Source organism: Sinocyclocheilus anshuiensis, unplaced genomic scaffold (genome assembly GCF_001515605.1).
Source record: "Sinocyclocheilus anshuiensis isolate Anshui unplaced genomic scaffold, SAMN03320099.WGS_v1.1 scaffold9, whole genome shotgun sequence".
NCBI classification, from domain to species: Eukaryota; Metazoa; Chordata; class Actinopteri; order Cypriniformes; family Cyprinidae; genus Sinocyclocheilus; species Sinocyclocheilus anshuiensis.
The window spans coordinates 1,469,587-1,483,636 of NW_015540887.1; the positions used below are offsets into that span (position 1 = coordinate 1,469,587).

At 40.1% G+C, this 14,050-nt stretch overlaps 1 protein-coding gene across 1 annotated transcript in view; it reads right to left on the minus strand.

The window, feature by feature from the left end:
- Nucleotides 1–1,380: 1,380 nt before the first annotated feature.
- Nucleotides 1,381–14,050, minus strand: part of nck2a (NCK adaptor protein 2a) — a 65,571-nt gene continuing 52,901 nt past the window's right edge. The window contains exons 2-6 of the mRNA XM_016486468.1: nt 12,857–13,098; nt 4,042–4,832; nt 2,113–2,941; nt 2,001–2,003; nt 1,381–1,839 (exon numbers count right to left, since the gene is read on the minus strand). Of these exons, the coding sequence (XP_016341954.1) occupies nt 2,747–2,941; nt 4,042–4,832; nt 12,857–13,082 (1,212 nt within the window). The 5' untranslated portion in view covers nt 13,083–13,098 and the 3' untranslated portion in view covers nt 1,381–1,839; nt 2,001–2,003; nt 2,113–2,746. The remainder of the gene's footprint in view (nt 1,840–2,000; nt 2,004–2,112; nt 2,942–4,041; nt 4,833–12,856; nt 13,099–14,050) is intronic.

A 14,050-nucleotide genomic window follows, 5' to 3' on the forward strand; every position in this document is an offset into this window, starting at 1 on the left:
TAGTACCAGAACTAATTGTGGAACTACCCACTTTTTGGCGTTTTCGCACCGCCTGAAGTTGGTGCGATTTTACCCAGACAGCAGACAGTTTCGGCCCCGATCCGGCCCACGTCTGGCCCGCATGGATTTCACATGGGCCAGATGTGGGCCGGATCTGGGCCAACACTATGTTGCTGTCTGGGTTTCACAGTTGGCGCCAAATGACTATCGATGCTGAGATGGCCACTCGCAGAAAATGAAAACTTGGTTGCAGACGGTAATCGCAAAGAGAAGATTTTATTGCATTTGCATCGTTAAAGACCACATATCATCAAAGACTGCATACTGTGAACAGTTCAAAGGTAAAAATGTTCCACCATCACAATCAGTTAGGCCTACAACAAACACCACAGAACCACATGCAGTATATCACTAGATACGATAAACAGCAGTCCATACGATAGTAATTTAAACGTCTCAACATTTCTGACATAAAAAGTGAATAAATAATGCAAAAGTTAATGTACTTATCACAGTTAGGTAATATAATAATGGATGTTGCTATGTTTAGATTAGATAAAAAGATGGCGCCTGACAGGCACGTGCACAGGTAGGGCTCAACCTGTGCAGAGCACATGCCCTTTTTGCCCTTACACTCCGAAGTAACCTTTTTTTGGTGATGGTGTTTTTTTTTTCCTTCAATAAATCAATGACACTGGTCACCCTTTACATCTGTCTGTCTGCTTTACAAATATTTAGCTAATGAAAGGTATTAAAAACAGCTCGTGACTAAATCTTGTTGGATCCGCTCAAACTGTCAGTAAACCTCATAACTCCACCCCCCCTAACATTATTGTCAAAGATGAAATAGGAACAAAACGGGCTTATGGTATGAAAAGCCTGGAAAGGTTATTTTCTGTTTTTGAGCTGTCTGATAGTGACATCCACTGGTGAACTGCACTCATGGCATGCACATTTTGTAAAAATATGACTAGTTTCAACAGGGGTGTCAAGCTCAGTTCCTGGAGGGCCACAGCCTTGCACAGTTTAGATTCAACTCTAATTAAACACACCTGATCCAGCTAATCAAGTCATTTAGGCTTATTTGAAAACTACATGGTATGTGTATTAGGGCAGGGTTGGAACTAAACTCTGAAGGGCTGCGGCAGCCTTCCAGGTGTGGAGTTTGACACCCCTGAGTTTTAAAATGTTAATCTGCAGGTGAGGGTGATGTGATGAACTGATACATTCTTTCTCTTCACAATATAAATCAATAGTAATGAAAAATAAGAAAAGAAAGCACAGGCAACACCAAAGGCCATTTTAAGTTATTTTGCGAAACTTTTATTGAACAAAAGTATTTCAATTCTCACCACACTGTCCTCAATACAGTACCATAATGATTTTGTTTTATTACTCTTGAATTAGTGTTCACAATCAACTGTGTTACTGAGAGCAGAGAAGACGTGTTGGTGAGGTGCAATAAGACATCAATAGTAGCAGAACTGGGAGTGGGTGGCACATTTGGTTGAAAGGACACACATTCAAACTTTCTCCTTGTCTACAGAAACTACTCTCTCTTAATAGCTACAATCTCTCTCTCTTTACCTCCATCTCTTTTAACGCCTGTCATAACTGCGGCATTTATCTCCCTTTATGAAGTACCCTGATTCTGAAGAAACCCTGAAGTGACTCGGATCCAAGAGAAATACCTGGAAAGCTGTGTATGTTCGCATTATAGGAGCAGAGAAGTCCAAACACTGCCTTCATGTATGCGGGATAGGACTGTAGATGCAAAAACAGTGTTTGTAAAGGCTCAGAAGATGGGACAGCACCTCTTTATTTCAGGGTGAAATCTGACTCATCTCAATTATCAGTTTGTATTCAGATTCTGACAGTGTAATGCGATAGGCAGCTGCAGTGTGAACATACAAGTTGCATGGCCTTTGGATGAGCTCTATGAATGGAGACACACCATCAGTTGGAAACCAAATCACACTCCTCATTCTTCATATGCTCACCTGCTTTGAAGGATCAAGGTTAAGACATGCACATGAATCTATTCTCCTCTGCTAATTCAGTACAAGAGCTAAACATTTACATACTGTAATGCTCTTTTGAGCGAAATCAGACTCATCTCAATTATCAGTTTGTATTCAGATTCTGACAGTGTAATGCGATAGGCAGCTGCAGTGTGAACATACAAGTTGCATGGCCTTTGGATGAGCTCTATGAATGGAGACACACCATCAGTTGGAAACCAAATCACACTCCTCATTCTTCATATGCTCACCTGCTTTGAAGGATCAAGGTTAAGACATGCACATGAATCTATTCTCCTCTGCTAATTCAGTACAAGAGCTAAACATTTACATACTGTAATGCTCTTTTGAGCAGAGAAATGTAAACCAATGTAATGTGGATTGAGGTTGTGGATTAACCAGCAACAGGAAGAGCAGAAGAACAGCTGTCCAAAGTCTGGGAGAGAGTTCTACAGATGTTGCTCAGTGAAATGCCATTCTGTTTTTCTTTACCAAAACCTCCGAAGTGACTAAATCATAAAAAAACCAAAAAAACCGGCACGTATATCAAGGACGGACATCTTTGTTTAAAAGAATAAGTTGCTACTGCTCCCTACAGGAGTGGAGGCAATGTTGGGCTTTGAAATGTCAAATAGTCCTTGAAGTTGCTTCTGAAAAGAGCAAGAGAAAAAAGAAGGGAAGAAGGGAACAGCTGCACAGGGGGAGAGGTAACGTCAGTGACAAATTCAGGCAAGGGGCTTGACAAGATAGAGTTTGTCTCCTTGCTCACTGGTGAAGATGGGTGCTTTCTTGTAGTGCTCTACAAGCTCATCCATACTGCTAAAACGCCGCTGACCGATGCAGTATACTCCGTCCTGCAGCTGCACCTTGAAGTGCTTGTTCTTCCCCACAGCCTTCAGAGAAATTGAGAAATCGCTGGGCTGGAAAAAAAAAAGACATGGAGAGATAAACGAATGGGACGTTGTTGCTGCTGCTTTTCCATATCTAAACACCAGATGGCAGCATTGATTCAAATAAAATAAAGCCTGACACCAAGTCACACAGCAGCCAAGAGAGGACATAGCTTTTTGGGTCAGTAAAACTTCATCCAAAATTTCCGTATTGAACTAAAGAAAAAAAATCAAGAATTGTTCTTTGCCATTTCCAGGTTTTATTCTTCTAAGATCTCTGATCAATTTCTTGTTATGATCCTTCATAGGGTTCTGCAAGCTTTTTCATGTATCATATCTATCTTTCTTTTAACTGTAAAGCCATATTACAAATGACCAAAAATATACCCTGATATGAGGGTATATTGCGTGATGGTAGAAATGTCAACCGGTGGAGTTCTACTTTACCATATACCACGGCATGATTTAAAAAATCCCACACTATTTAGAAAAACATGTCAAATATTGAAAACTGTGTCGCAGAAAAGCAGAGTTTACTGTCTGGTTAATTATAATTGAAATATGTACCTACTTGGTACATATTCATTTGTATCTTATCTTCCAATTAAACCTTCCACAAAAAGTTACAAAGAAAATAATATCATGAAATAAAGTACCTTTAATTCTTAAAGTATTTGACCACATTAATAAAATGATGTAATATTAAATATTTTTGGAATTAATTTCCAGACAAATTTTGTAATACATAGCATACATATATTGCATTACAATATATATATGTAATATCTGATAAAACATTACCTATGTAAGATTTTGGTCATACCGCCCCATTCTAAACAGCACTATGGGAAGTCATATTCTCATTGCAATTCAAATAAGTTTAGCAAGTTTCATGGTTTATTCAACACTGTCCAAATTGGTCTCTGTCACACAGTACACTCAGTGGGTTGTGCATGTAAACTGATCCACCATCCAGTGGGTTGCACAAATAATTGGTTCACACTGTGCAGTTCAGTTGGCTAATGCAGTTTCTACCCACTTTGGGTTCCAATACAGTACATTACATAACTCAATAAGCAGGTTGCTGCAATAGGTTGCATGAAGATGTGAGGAAAGTCAGTCCAACTTACCGATGACTCACTGTCCCGTACCAGAAAGTCCCCTTCCACTCCTCTCTCATTAAGTGCACACTCAGCTTGGTGCCGTGTCACATTACCATAGTACCAATCCTTTCCAGCAAATTTGCCTGTACGTGAGGGAACTGTGTGACTGATGTGAGGGGAGCCATGACTTGACCCTAAACCCTTCGCTATTGGCCCATCACTGAGCACTACCACATAGTTCTTGGGCACAAGACCGACCATGCCGCGACTGTTTTTACACCTCCACCACTCTGGGTCATTCTCTGGCTTTTCCAAAACTTCCATCGTCTCCCCCTTCTCAAAGTTCAGTTCCTCCTCTGTGACAGAGCTGAAGGGGTACAGAGTCTGGACCACATGCAGAACGGAGCTCCCAGAGCCTCCCGGCCGGCCGTTGGCCATCGCCGCACCTTGCCCCACCTTTAAGGACCGGAAGCCCCCCAATGAGTCCCCAAAGACGTCATCATGGTCTGTGTATCCCACCTCCTCTTGGACGTAGTTGGACGGGAACCAACCGACTCGGCCGGCATGGCTACCCCTCCACCAGCCGTCACTGCACTTTTCCATCACAGCCACCCTCTCCCCTTTTATTAGGTTGAGTTCATCTTCACGCTCAGCTGCATAAGAAAACTTCACCAGTGTGGGAATGTTCAGGTCATAGATCCGCTCGGCCCCGCCCACTCCACCTCCTCCTGCACTGCCATTGGATGGGTACTCTGCCTCTGTGCTGGGTGTGGGAGATGGATCACGAGCACTAGTCTTCCTTTTCATTTTTCCAAGGCCTTAGTGGAAAAGAGAGATGCAAAACAGTAAGGAAGTAGAAATCTGGAAGAAAGCTGTCATGAAGAAACCCTGAAGTGACTCGGAACCAAGAGAAATACCTGGAAAGCTGTGTATGTTCGCATTATAGGAGCAGAGAAGTCCAAACACTGCCTTCATGTATGCGGGATAGGACTGTAGATGCAAAAACAGTGTTTGTAAAGGCTCAGAAGATGGGACAGCACCTCTTTATTTCAGGGTGAAATCTGACTCATCTCAATTATCAGTTTGTATTCAGATTCTAAGGCCTTAGTGGAAAAGAGAGATGCAAAACAGTAAGGAAGTAGAAATCTGGAAGAAAGCTGTCAAAACAGAAATAACAACTGATTGATTGAGTCATCACAGATCATTAAACCAATGAATCACTAAAACAATTAGTCTAACATTTCCAAGGAAGAGCTTTTACCAGTGCTTAAGAGTTGCATAAATTAAATAGGCTTTTTATTAAATGACCCCAGGTTTCATGGATTAGAAGATTTTGGGGGGTTGGTAACCTTGGGAATAATTTTTCTATGACACTGTTAATTTAATAGGGCTGCGACGATAAATTGATGCAGAATCGATTCGTGGATCGATTCTGAGTAGATATGTCAACGATTAATCGACGATCGATTAATTGTCGATAAGAGATGCTATCGATGGCCGATTTTTAATTTTGGGGTGCGTGCGGCTCATGCGCAAAACACGTGCAAGCAGCTGTGAGTGTGACGAGGCTGGATCTTTAGCGAAAATAATTCCCTAACATACAAATTATGCTTTTAATGTGATCCAAACTTTAAAGGTACATTAAAACAGAAACAATACAAAGTTCTTTTGTATTGAAATGTAATAAGTCATGTTTAATTATAATTTCCCCAGATAAATGTTTCATTTCAGGCTCTGCGCTTTGACAGGGCTGAGGGACACGAGCAGGACAAATAGTTTATATATACCTATAATTCATACCTACAACTTAATTAATTCCTACGACTTACTAATTTGTCGCCACTGTACATGTTTCCTTAATTTGTTCCCTAGAAAACCCATGAATTAACTAAAATGAGGGAACGAATTAAGTCATAAGAACGAATTCTTAATTCATGGCCATGAAATCTTTCATTTCCCCCCACATGCTTACCTCAGTAAGAGATGCGAAAACAGCGATTAAAAGTGCACGACAATAAAATAAACCTGCGAAATTAGAGGGTGAGATGGTGAAGATTTGGGAAAAGAAACAATAAATATTATTACATTTGTGGAAATTCATGACCAACCAGCAAAACAGAACACAAAGCTGCATATGGCTTTAAATGTATCGAACAGCATGAATGCAAAAGCACGGTCACGATGAAATTTGCCTGTTCACACATTATTTCTCATAAAATAAGCTTTGCACCTCACTTGTGTCATACTCACATTAAAATGTTTCATGTGAGCAGCAGTGTGTTTTGCCGCAGCTCTGCCGGTGGAAGCGGTTCTCTGACCGCGCGGCACAGAAACATGGGCCGCAGTTACGTTTGGGATAATTTTATTTTAAATGCCTATAAATGTAAATTGCAAACATTGCGATTGTGTTTTAAAATACAACAACGCGCACCATGATACCATTTAAAGAGGTACATTCAGTGGTCTCCGTGATGGGATATGAAACAGTCAACAAAGTAAAATGATCCCAAACGTAACTACGGCGCGCTCACTTCATTTTATCAAATTATCATAATCACATCTATTCATTTTACAATCCTGCTACTAGCCTTTTATTTATACTAAAACCCCCTTTAATTCGGTTGAGGAAGCCTGTGTTTTGAGTGGCATTTGCACATCCTGTCATGCCGGTGACTATATGTCACTGCAATAGATGCATTTTGCAGTATTAAGGTTAACGATTAATCGATTAATTGATCGTTAATTTAAACGACAATTGATCATGGAAATAATCGAACATTGACATCCCTAATTCTGAGATCTTCTGAATGCATCGCGATTCTCTCTGGAATCGATTTTGAGCTTAGATTTTAACAGCAGATGGCGCTGTAATCTAGTTTTTATCCGCACACTCAAATGCTCATTTAAAAAAGAGTGCTGAAGAGCGCTGGTGAGTTTGGCTGAGTCATGTAATTTCACCTCGGCTCAGAATGCTTTTATGACGCAAGATTAATGTAAACACAGCCCATTGTGAACACCCTTGTAATTCGCTTCAACCTTTTCAAATTTTATGAATGATTATTTTAGGTTCAAGTGTGTGTAAAGATTTGGAAACAAGCAGAGTATGGCTGTTTCTAAAGCATGCAGTGCCATCTGCTGTTCAAAACTAAGCTCAGAATCGACTCGAGAAAGAATCGCGATGCATTCGGAAAATCTCAATCGATGCTGAATCATTTCTCGATTCGCGATGCATCGATTTATTTTCCCGGCCCTATCGTTTAACGGTGTTCATTTGTTCTTGAACATCTGCATTCTTCTGCCAATGCATAGGCATAACAATAACACTATACTCACACTAAATCTAAAATCATAAAACACTTCATGATAATTTTGACGAGTGGCGCAGGTGTCCCTCACTTTCATTCACTCCACCGGCCTCGCTCCGTTCCACAGCCCTCGGCCCCGCCCCACTCATCACAATAATATTTTCAATACTAAATCTAAAGTGCCACGGCACAACAGTTGTGAATTTGCAGTCTTAACTGAATGTAGGGAGAGACAAAAACTGGGTACCAAAAAATAATACACTGACAAGAAATAGATGACATGCCTTTCTATTGCAATGTACTCACTGATTGCACATGCAACAACAAACATACAGTGTGACCACAATGACACTTTAAGGATTTTCTTTTTAATGAATCGGTTAATTCAAAGATAAAAACAACATTTGTTGCTTTAATGCCAAAGAGGACAAATTTGGTGATGTAAGTGGCAGGGAAATGGCACGCTTCTGCTTTAAATTCCCATTCCTATTGTACTCTTTAATGAAACAGACTGCAAAGTACCCTTAAGTTCACTGATGTCTTAAAGCATAACATTTTCTCCTACTATAGAAAATTGCTCCCACTTCTGGGCAAATAGAAGCTGATCTACTCAAGACTAGTGATGTGACTGAGCAGACTCTGTTAGAGGGCAAAGAAGTAAACACTTGAGTCCTAGGGGTGCATTGGGAACCGTGGAAGAAAAGAGAGATTAAGGATTGAAGACTTTAATATTCAGCTTTAAAGAGAGGTGGGATTACTCTGATATGGTTATCTAACAAAGGAACAAGTAACCTAAGAAACAGACAATGGTTTGAGCACATAAATTTCCATCTCAAAAATACACAGACATATACGTACACAACTAGTAGGAAAATGATTCTTTATGAGTGTCAAAAACCTGGTTTTCTTATATAGGGGACATGTCAAAAACTTACTTTCAGTAAGCCAGATCAGTACACACGATGTCTTCTGCACGTTTTAACGACAAAACCAGAAAAAAACCTTATGGTTTCAAAATCTTGTTTTTATAATGAGCAGATTTTTGACAGTTACCAGCATTTAGATGTACATGTAAACACATTCATTGTCTGAATGCCAGTGAAACAGACAGGTACCCCCTCATATCCTGAGTAGGACCCCAGTTTGCATTTCAGTGTCTTGACAGGCAGCCAAAAATAAGCCCTCTCACTTGTTCCCAGGTAACAGAGGAGATCTGCCACTGGCAATGTTTCTGCCTCCTCTACTAATACCATGTGGCCACATACAGCACACAATCAGACACTTTGTGTGTGCATATGCACGCTCAGTGTGCTGTGTGCTGTCACTGCTAACAGAGTACACAGAAAGCGTAGTGAGGTGTGGAAATTGAGCTGAGGCCTGGTAACTCCTTGCAGACTCCAAACCCCAGCTCTCTGTGAGCAATTCAAATGCAATGGGCCTCCCAGGCAACAGGGGCTGTATGCTTCATATTGATATGACTGGAAAAGGTGCAAGGGGAGGACGAGAAGGTTTCAAAAGAAACTCAATCTGACGTGAGCTGACAGGAGAAAGAGAAGTCAATTTGGAAAGTAATGACACATAGAATAACAGAGCTGTGGGAATGCAAGAGAACATTTGATGTCTGTCACAAATCTCTAGGAGCCTACCAAATGATCTGCAAAGCTTTCTCACATGCATCCAGGTGTGCTTGCACACACAAGCATCTCTTACACGCAAGCAGCATTCTTAGGCTTTAATAGATATTTAAGTGCCACCTGCTGGCAGAGAGTGCATCTGCATCTCATTCAGCTCGTCCGCTGTTTCATGCAGATATTTTATGTATAGTTTCACAAAACTGAAGTCAAACCATTCTGTTTTTGCTTAAAATTTTGAAATTATACAATGTAATTTAGATTAAAAACTGCTCTTGTTGCATGTATTCAGCATCTTGGTTTGGATCAAGATTAAAATGCAGTGGTTGCCTCTAATTTTAAATGGAAAGAGCACAGACAAAGCCTTATAATCGAATCGAATCATGAGTTGAGTGAATCATTACATCCCTACACCACACTGCACATTAACCTGGAAATATCTCTACCAAAGGCTTTCTGAGGTGCGAATTCATCTGAAACCATTCTTGACTTCTGACTAAGATATCGACCCTTTGCATTCCAGAAGGTAGGGATGGGCTTGTGTACCTGAAGAAGTACTCAAAGTGACTCCAATGATCAATCATGATATAAAGCAAATGTAGGTGATTATATATATATATATATATGTATGTTAGCATTAGTGCTCTACACATTGACTTGCTGTCTGGAGTAGTAACAGCACTCAAAACTCTATGATGTGGAAGTGACCTGGACCGCAAACAAGAACAGTCCGCAGTTAATTTTCTAGTTCAAAGGGAGCAGAAACTTTTCCCTATGCTGGAACTTTGAGACTGTGTTGGCTGAGAGTGGTGTGTACTTCTGAGGCTCGGGCTGACAGGGAATGAACACTGCAACACAAACAGAACAAAGACCTTCTGGGAAATCTAGAAATAGAAGCAAGTCCCACAACCAGTGACAAATACGTGAGAGGAACGCCTGAGAAGGCTTAAAAAAAGGAGAATGAAGATAGAAAAATCTATGAAAACCACGTACAAGAAGTCTTTGAGATGACACAATGTGAAGCCTCTTTTCAGAAGTCCCAGAGAGGGATGAAGCTGTTGACTTGAGCAGAGGAGATTTGAAGAGCTGCTCTGGCCCATCTCAAGTGACCAAAACATGGCACACCAAACTACTACAAGCAACACAATAACGGAAACTCCCTAATGGCCGTTCTGGCACATTCATTCCAATGCAGCCAGACACTCATTTTCATACACAGTTCCACAAAGGCACTCACACAACTGCATGTGTGTGTGCATACTGTGAAGAGCGATCAAACTGTGTCATAATGCGAGTGTAAACGATCGAATGTATTTCTTGGTCAAAATGGCCTTTTTTTAATGTGGTTTTAATGTAAACAGTTGGCTGCTCAAATGCTGAACTTTACTATTTGAAATCTATGAGACCATAGGGTGTCCCATTTGTCATAAAGCCTGTGATGAAGAGCCTATTTGAGGCCACTTTGCACCCTTGATACATCCTTTTGTGGACTCCACAGCAGACAAAGCAAAAGTCGATAATGAGAAACACTTTAACCAACTAAAGTTGTTTCAAAATATCTGCCACTGGTTGGACAAACAGTAGACCTGCAAGAAATTCATGTTATTGTTGAACCCAAAGGGTAGATTGTACCTACACCATAGGCACTTCGTTCAAAAGCATCTTTCTCCATTGACAGCCATTCAAATACGGAGTAACTGCTTTTGAAGGATAGACCTTCTCAGTGAGGCTGATTTTGCCAAGTTGGGCTGGTCAGGATACCCAAATAAGCAGCTACTAGCACCACAGAATCACATTCTTTGCCCTTTTTTTGTTCTCTTGATGGAACAGCTTATAAGGAAATGCCAATTCACAGAACAACTCGCGTGAGATGCAAGTGGAATGATAGTAAGTGCGTGTGAGTACTGGAGCTCAGAGGTGCCAAGAAGATGTGTGTAAGTGTGTGTGTATGCTGACAGTTCTTTAGCGAGATCCTCTGATCTTCAAAGAGTGACTTAGGCAATAACTAGTGTAGGGAATAACTAGAATTCCAAGTAATTTCACAAATTAAAAATCAACACAAAAAAAAAACAGTCAACCACACTGCGCTCATCCATTCCTACTGTTTATTATCTCAAAATCTGAAGGCTTTGCTATGAATGACCAGATTAAATTTGAATGAGGAGTCTCATTTCAACACTTGTCTAACCTGCTTTAACAAGGCTCCACTTAACCTGCTTGGAATTCACACACATTCACTCACACACAATGGAACACAATGGAAAGGAAGCAGGTAAAATGTAACACTGTTTTCATGAAAGCCTACTCTAATTTCATTGGCTGTCTCAGAGACCTGCATGGGGAAAATACTTTGCACTTCAGTACAAACAAACAACTTCAGTAGTTATTAAACCTCTCCACGTCTCTACCCCCCGCAGCAGAGGAGGCATTATCGATTCACTGCTTCCTGTTGTTCAGAGCTCATTAACAAAATAACAAAATGGTATTTAGAGCTCATTAACTCATAGTAATCACATATGGGACAAACAAACACATAGACAGAGATAAGCATGCTCTCATCTAGGGATACTAATGATTTAGACAGATTTAAAAATACATTGGTCAGTGTGATGTGCTTAGTATCTTAGATAAAATAGAATCCAATGAAATTTTGGTCTGACAATGCAAGAGCTTTTTAAGTTTTCTTGGATAAATAACTGTTTAGCAAGAGACCACAGATAATATAAAAATCATCTCTGTATAATTCCAAAAAAGTACAACATATCAATGTTTATTTTGAGGGCTAAACAGTATAGTGAGGATTATTGGTGGATTTGCTAATGGACAGCAGGGGGCACCTGACTTCCAGTGTCAGCCCCTAGAGCAGGGGTGGCGAACTCCCGCAGCCCTGCAGAGTTCAGCTCCAACCCTAATTAAAACTCACCTGCCTGTAGCTTTCTAGTAACCCTTCAGACCTTGATTAGCTTGTTCAGGTGTGTTTGATTAGGGTTGAAGCAAAACTCTGCAGGCCTGCGGCTCTCCAGGACCGACGTTCGCCACCCCTGCCCTAGGGCCACACCAATCTTGAACATGAGATCAATTTTTAAACAGTGTCCATTTTCAATTAAAAAATTCCCATGAAACCTGTCCTAACAAAACAGTGCCCTCAAAAACTTATGTGTTCAGATGATTCACCTGCTTTTGGTGTTGTGATAGATACTGTAACATTAAGATGTTTTATTGGAATGAATGAAGAAGGGCCCCTCAAGGTGACTTAAGATCAAAGTATCTCAACAATAAATTAAATCATTTTTTATGAAGCATAACACATGCAATCAAAGGATCCCAGTGTTTCTTTTGTGTTGTTGGCTTGTACACAACTCGCTGCAAAAAACGACAGTCCCAAGAGTCTTCCTTAGTGCCTTGAGATGACAGATTGAGAGTTAAAGGCATGAAGCTTCGGAGGCGTATGGGGGAAGTAGGGCATGGCAACTGCAAGGGCGTTTCATACACGTCATCTCCTACTGAAGGAGTATGAGGTCTAGACCTGCACAGACTCTTCAGTATGACATTTAGATAAAAACAGCACAATTTATCTAATAACCCAACTATTCTTAACCTTAAATCTGAATGGTCTACTTTCCAAAGGCTTAGGCCATGAAAAGGCCTAAAAAAAGGAAAACAAAGGAGAGCAAGCATTCCAATCATTGTCAGATTTTGATGATTTGGCATGTTATGGGAACTTAGCAGTGCTGGAGATTTCGTTTTTCTCCCCAGTAGATATTCTATTTGCCTACATATAAACTAGCTTCCTGATGGTGTTGCCAAGATGCCTGCAAAATAAACCGACTTGCCTTAAAAGGATTTTTCTAGTTTGGCAGGACTGTGAATTGGTGGAATGCTTTACTGAGCTGTGAGACTTCTTACCGAGAGTGTCTTTCAGGTTCTTCACTAGTGAGGTTTTCTTCAGACTGTTTTTGCGCTCAACATAATTAGAGGGGACGTAGCCGGTGCGGTTGGATGCGTTGCGGACTCTCCACCAGGTCTTGGAATCATCCAGCAACCACAGGCGCTCGTTCTTCCGGATGTCCAGTTCCTGGTCTTGCTGAGCTGTGTAGTCCCACTTGGCTATAACAATCACCTCCTCTGTCATCTTTCATCGAGTCCCACTGCCAGAAGAGAGAAAGAAAAAAATTATATGAAATATTATTGAAAATCAGAATCTCCTTTAAAAAACTGACGAGAACCTAAATAGTTTAATAAATGAAAAACTGCCCAACTATAACATTCATTAAGTGCCAATTGAAAATTGTCTTCAAATTTGTCCTTAAAGGTCTGGACGTTCTCCTATAATAAGACATTAAGTCAAGCCTCTATGACAAATGCATGACTCAGACGAGAGACAGACATGATTACATATGCTCTATTTAACACATCTTGATCGGCAGGTGAGCTCACACTCCCTCCATCTAACCCATTTACCAGAAGGAGGAAGAGAATAGCAGGAGAATGTGTGATGAACTGCAGGAGTCAAGAAACAAAAATAAGTTTGGAGGATACAGTAATATTTCATTCAAGAGCTTAAAGGTGATAAATAGTAAGCCATTCACAGGTTAATTTCCCTGAAAAATGTAAACACTTGGCTCTGTAGTGCTATCAAAACATTGCTGTTTGAAGAGGTGCATTCCCTGTACATTAAAGGTCCCAATTTAGGGCTGCACAATTAATCTAATTTCTAATCGCGATTACAATTATGGATGCCACAATTACGTAATCATTCAAAGCGGCAATTAATCGTTCAAAGTCCACTTATGTTATTCTGCATGCTTAAGATGCGTTTTTTTCTTTCTACATGTTATCTTAAGGGTTTTTCCCCATTATTTTAATTTTAGTTTTAGTATAACATTATAATACATTCATATTTTTACTTTTGTATAATTTAAAGAAGAAACCAATCCAATGTATATTTGACATTTGAGGCTTAATACTATAGAAAAGCACTAAAGGTTTTTCAGTTAGAGTGTTTTCAGCTTGTTTATTTTCATATAAAAATACGGCATGCAGTTGCATCAAACAATGGTATAAACATCATTCAAATGTAAATTGTGATAATCGTAATTA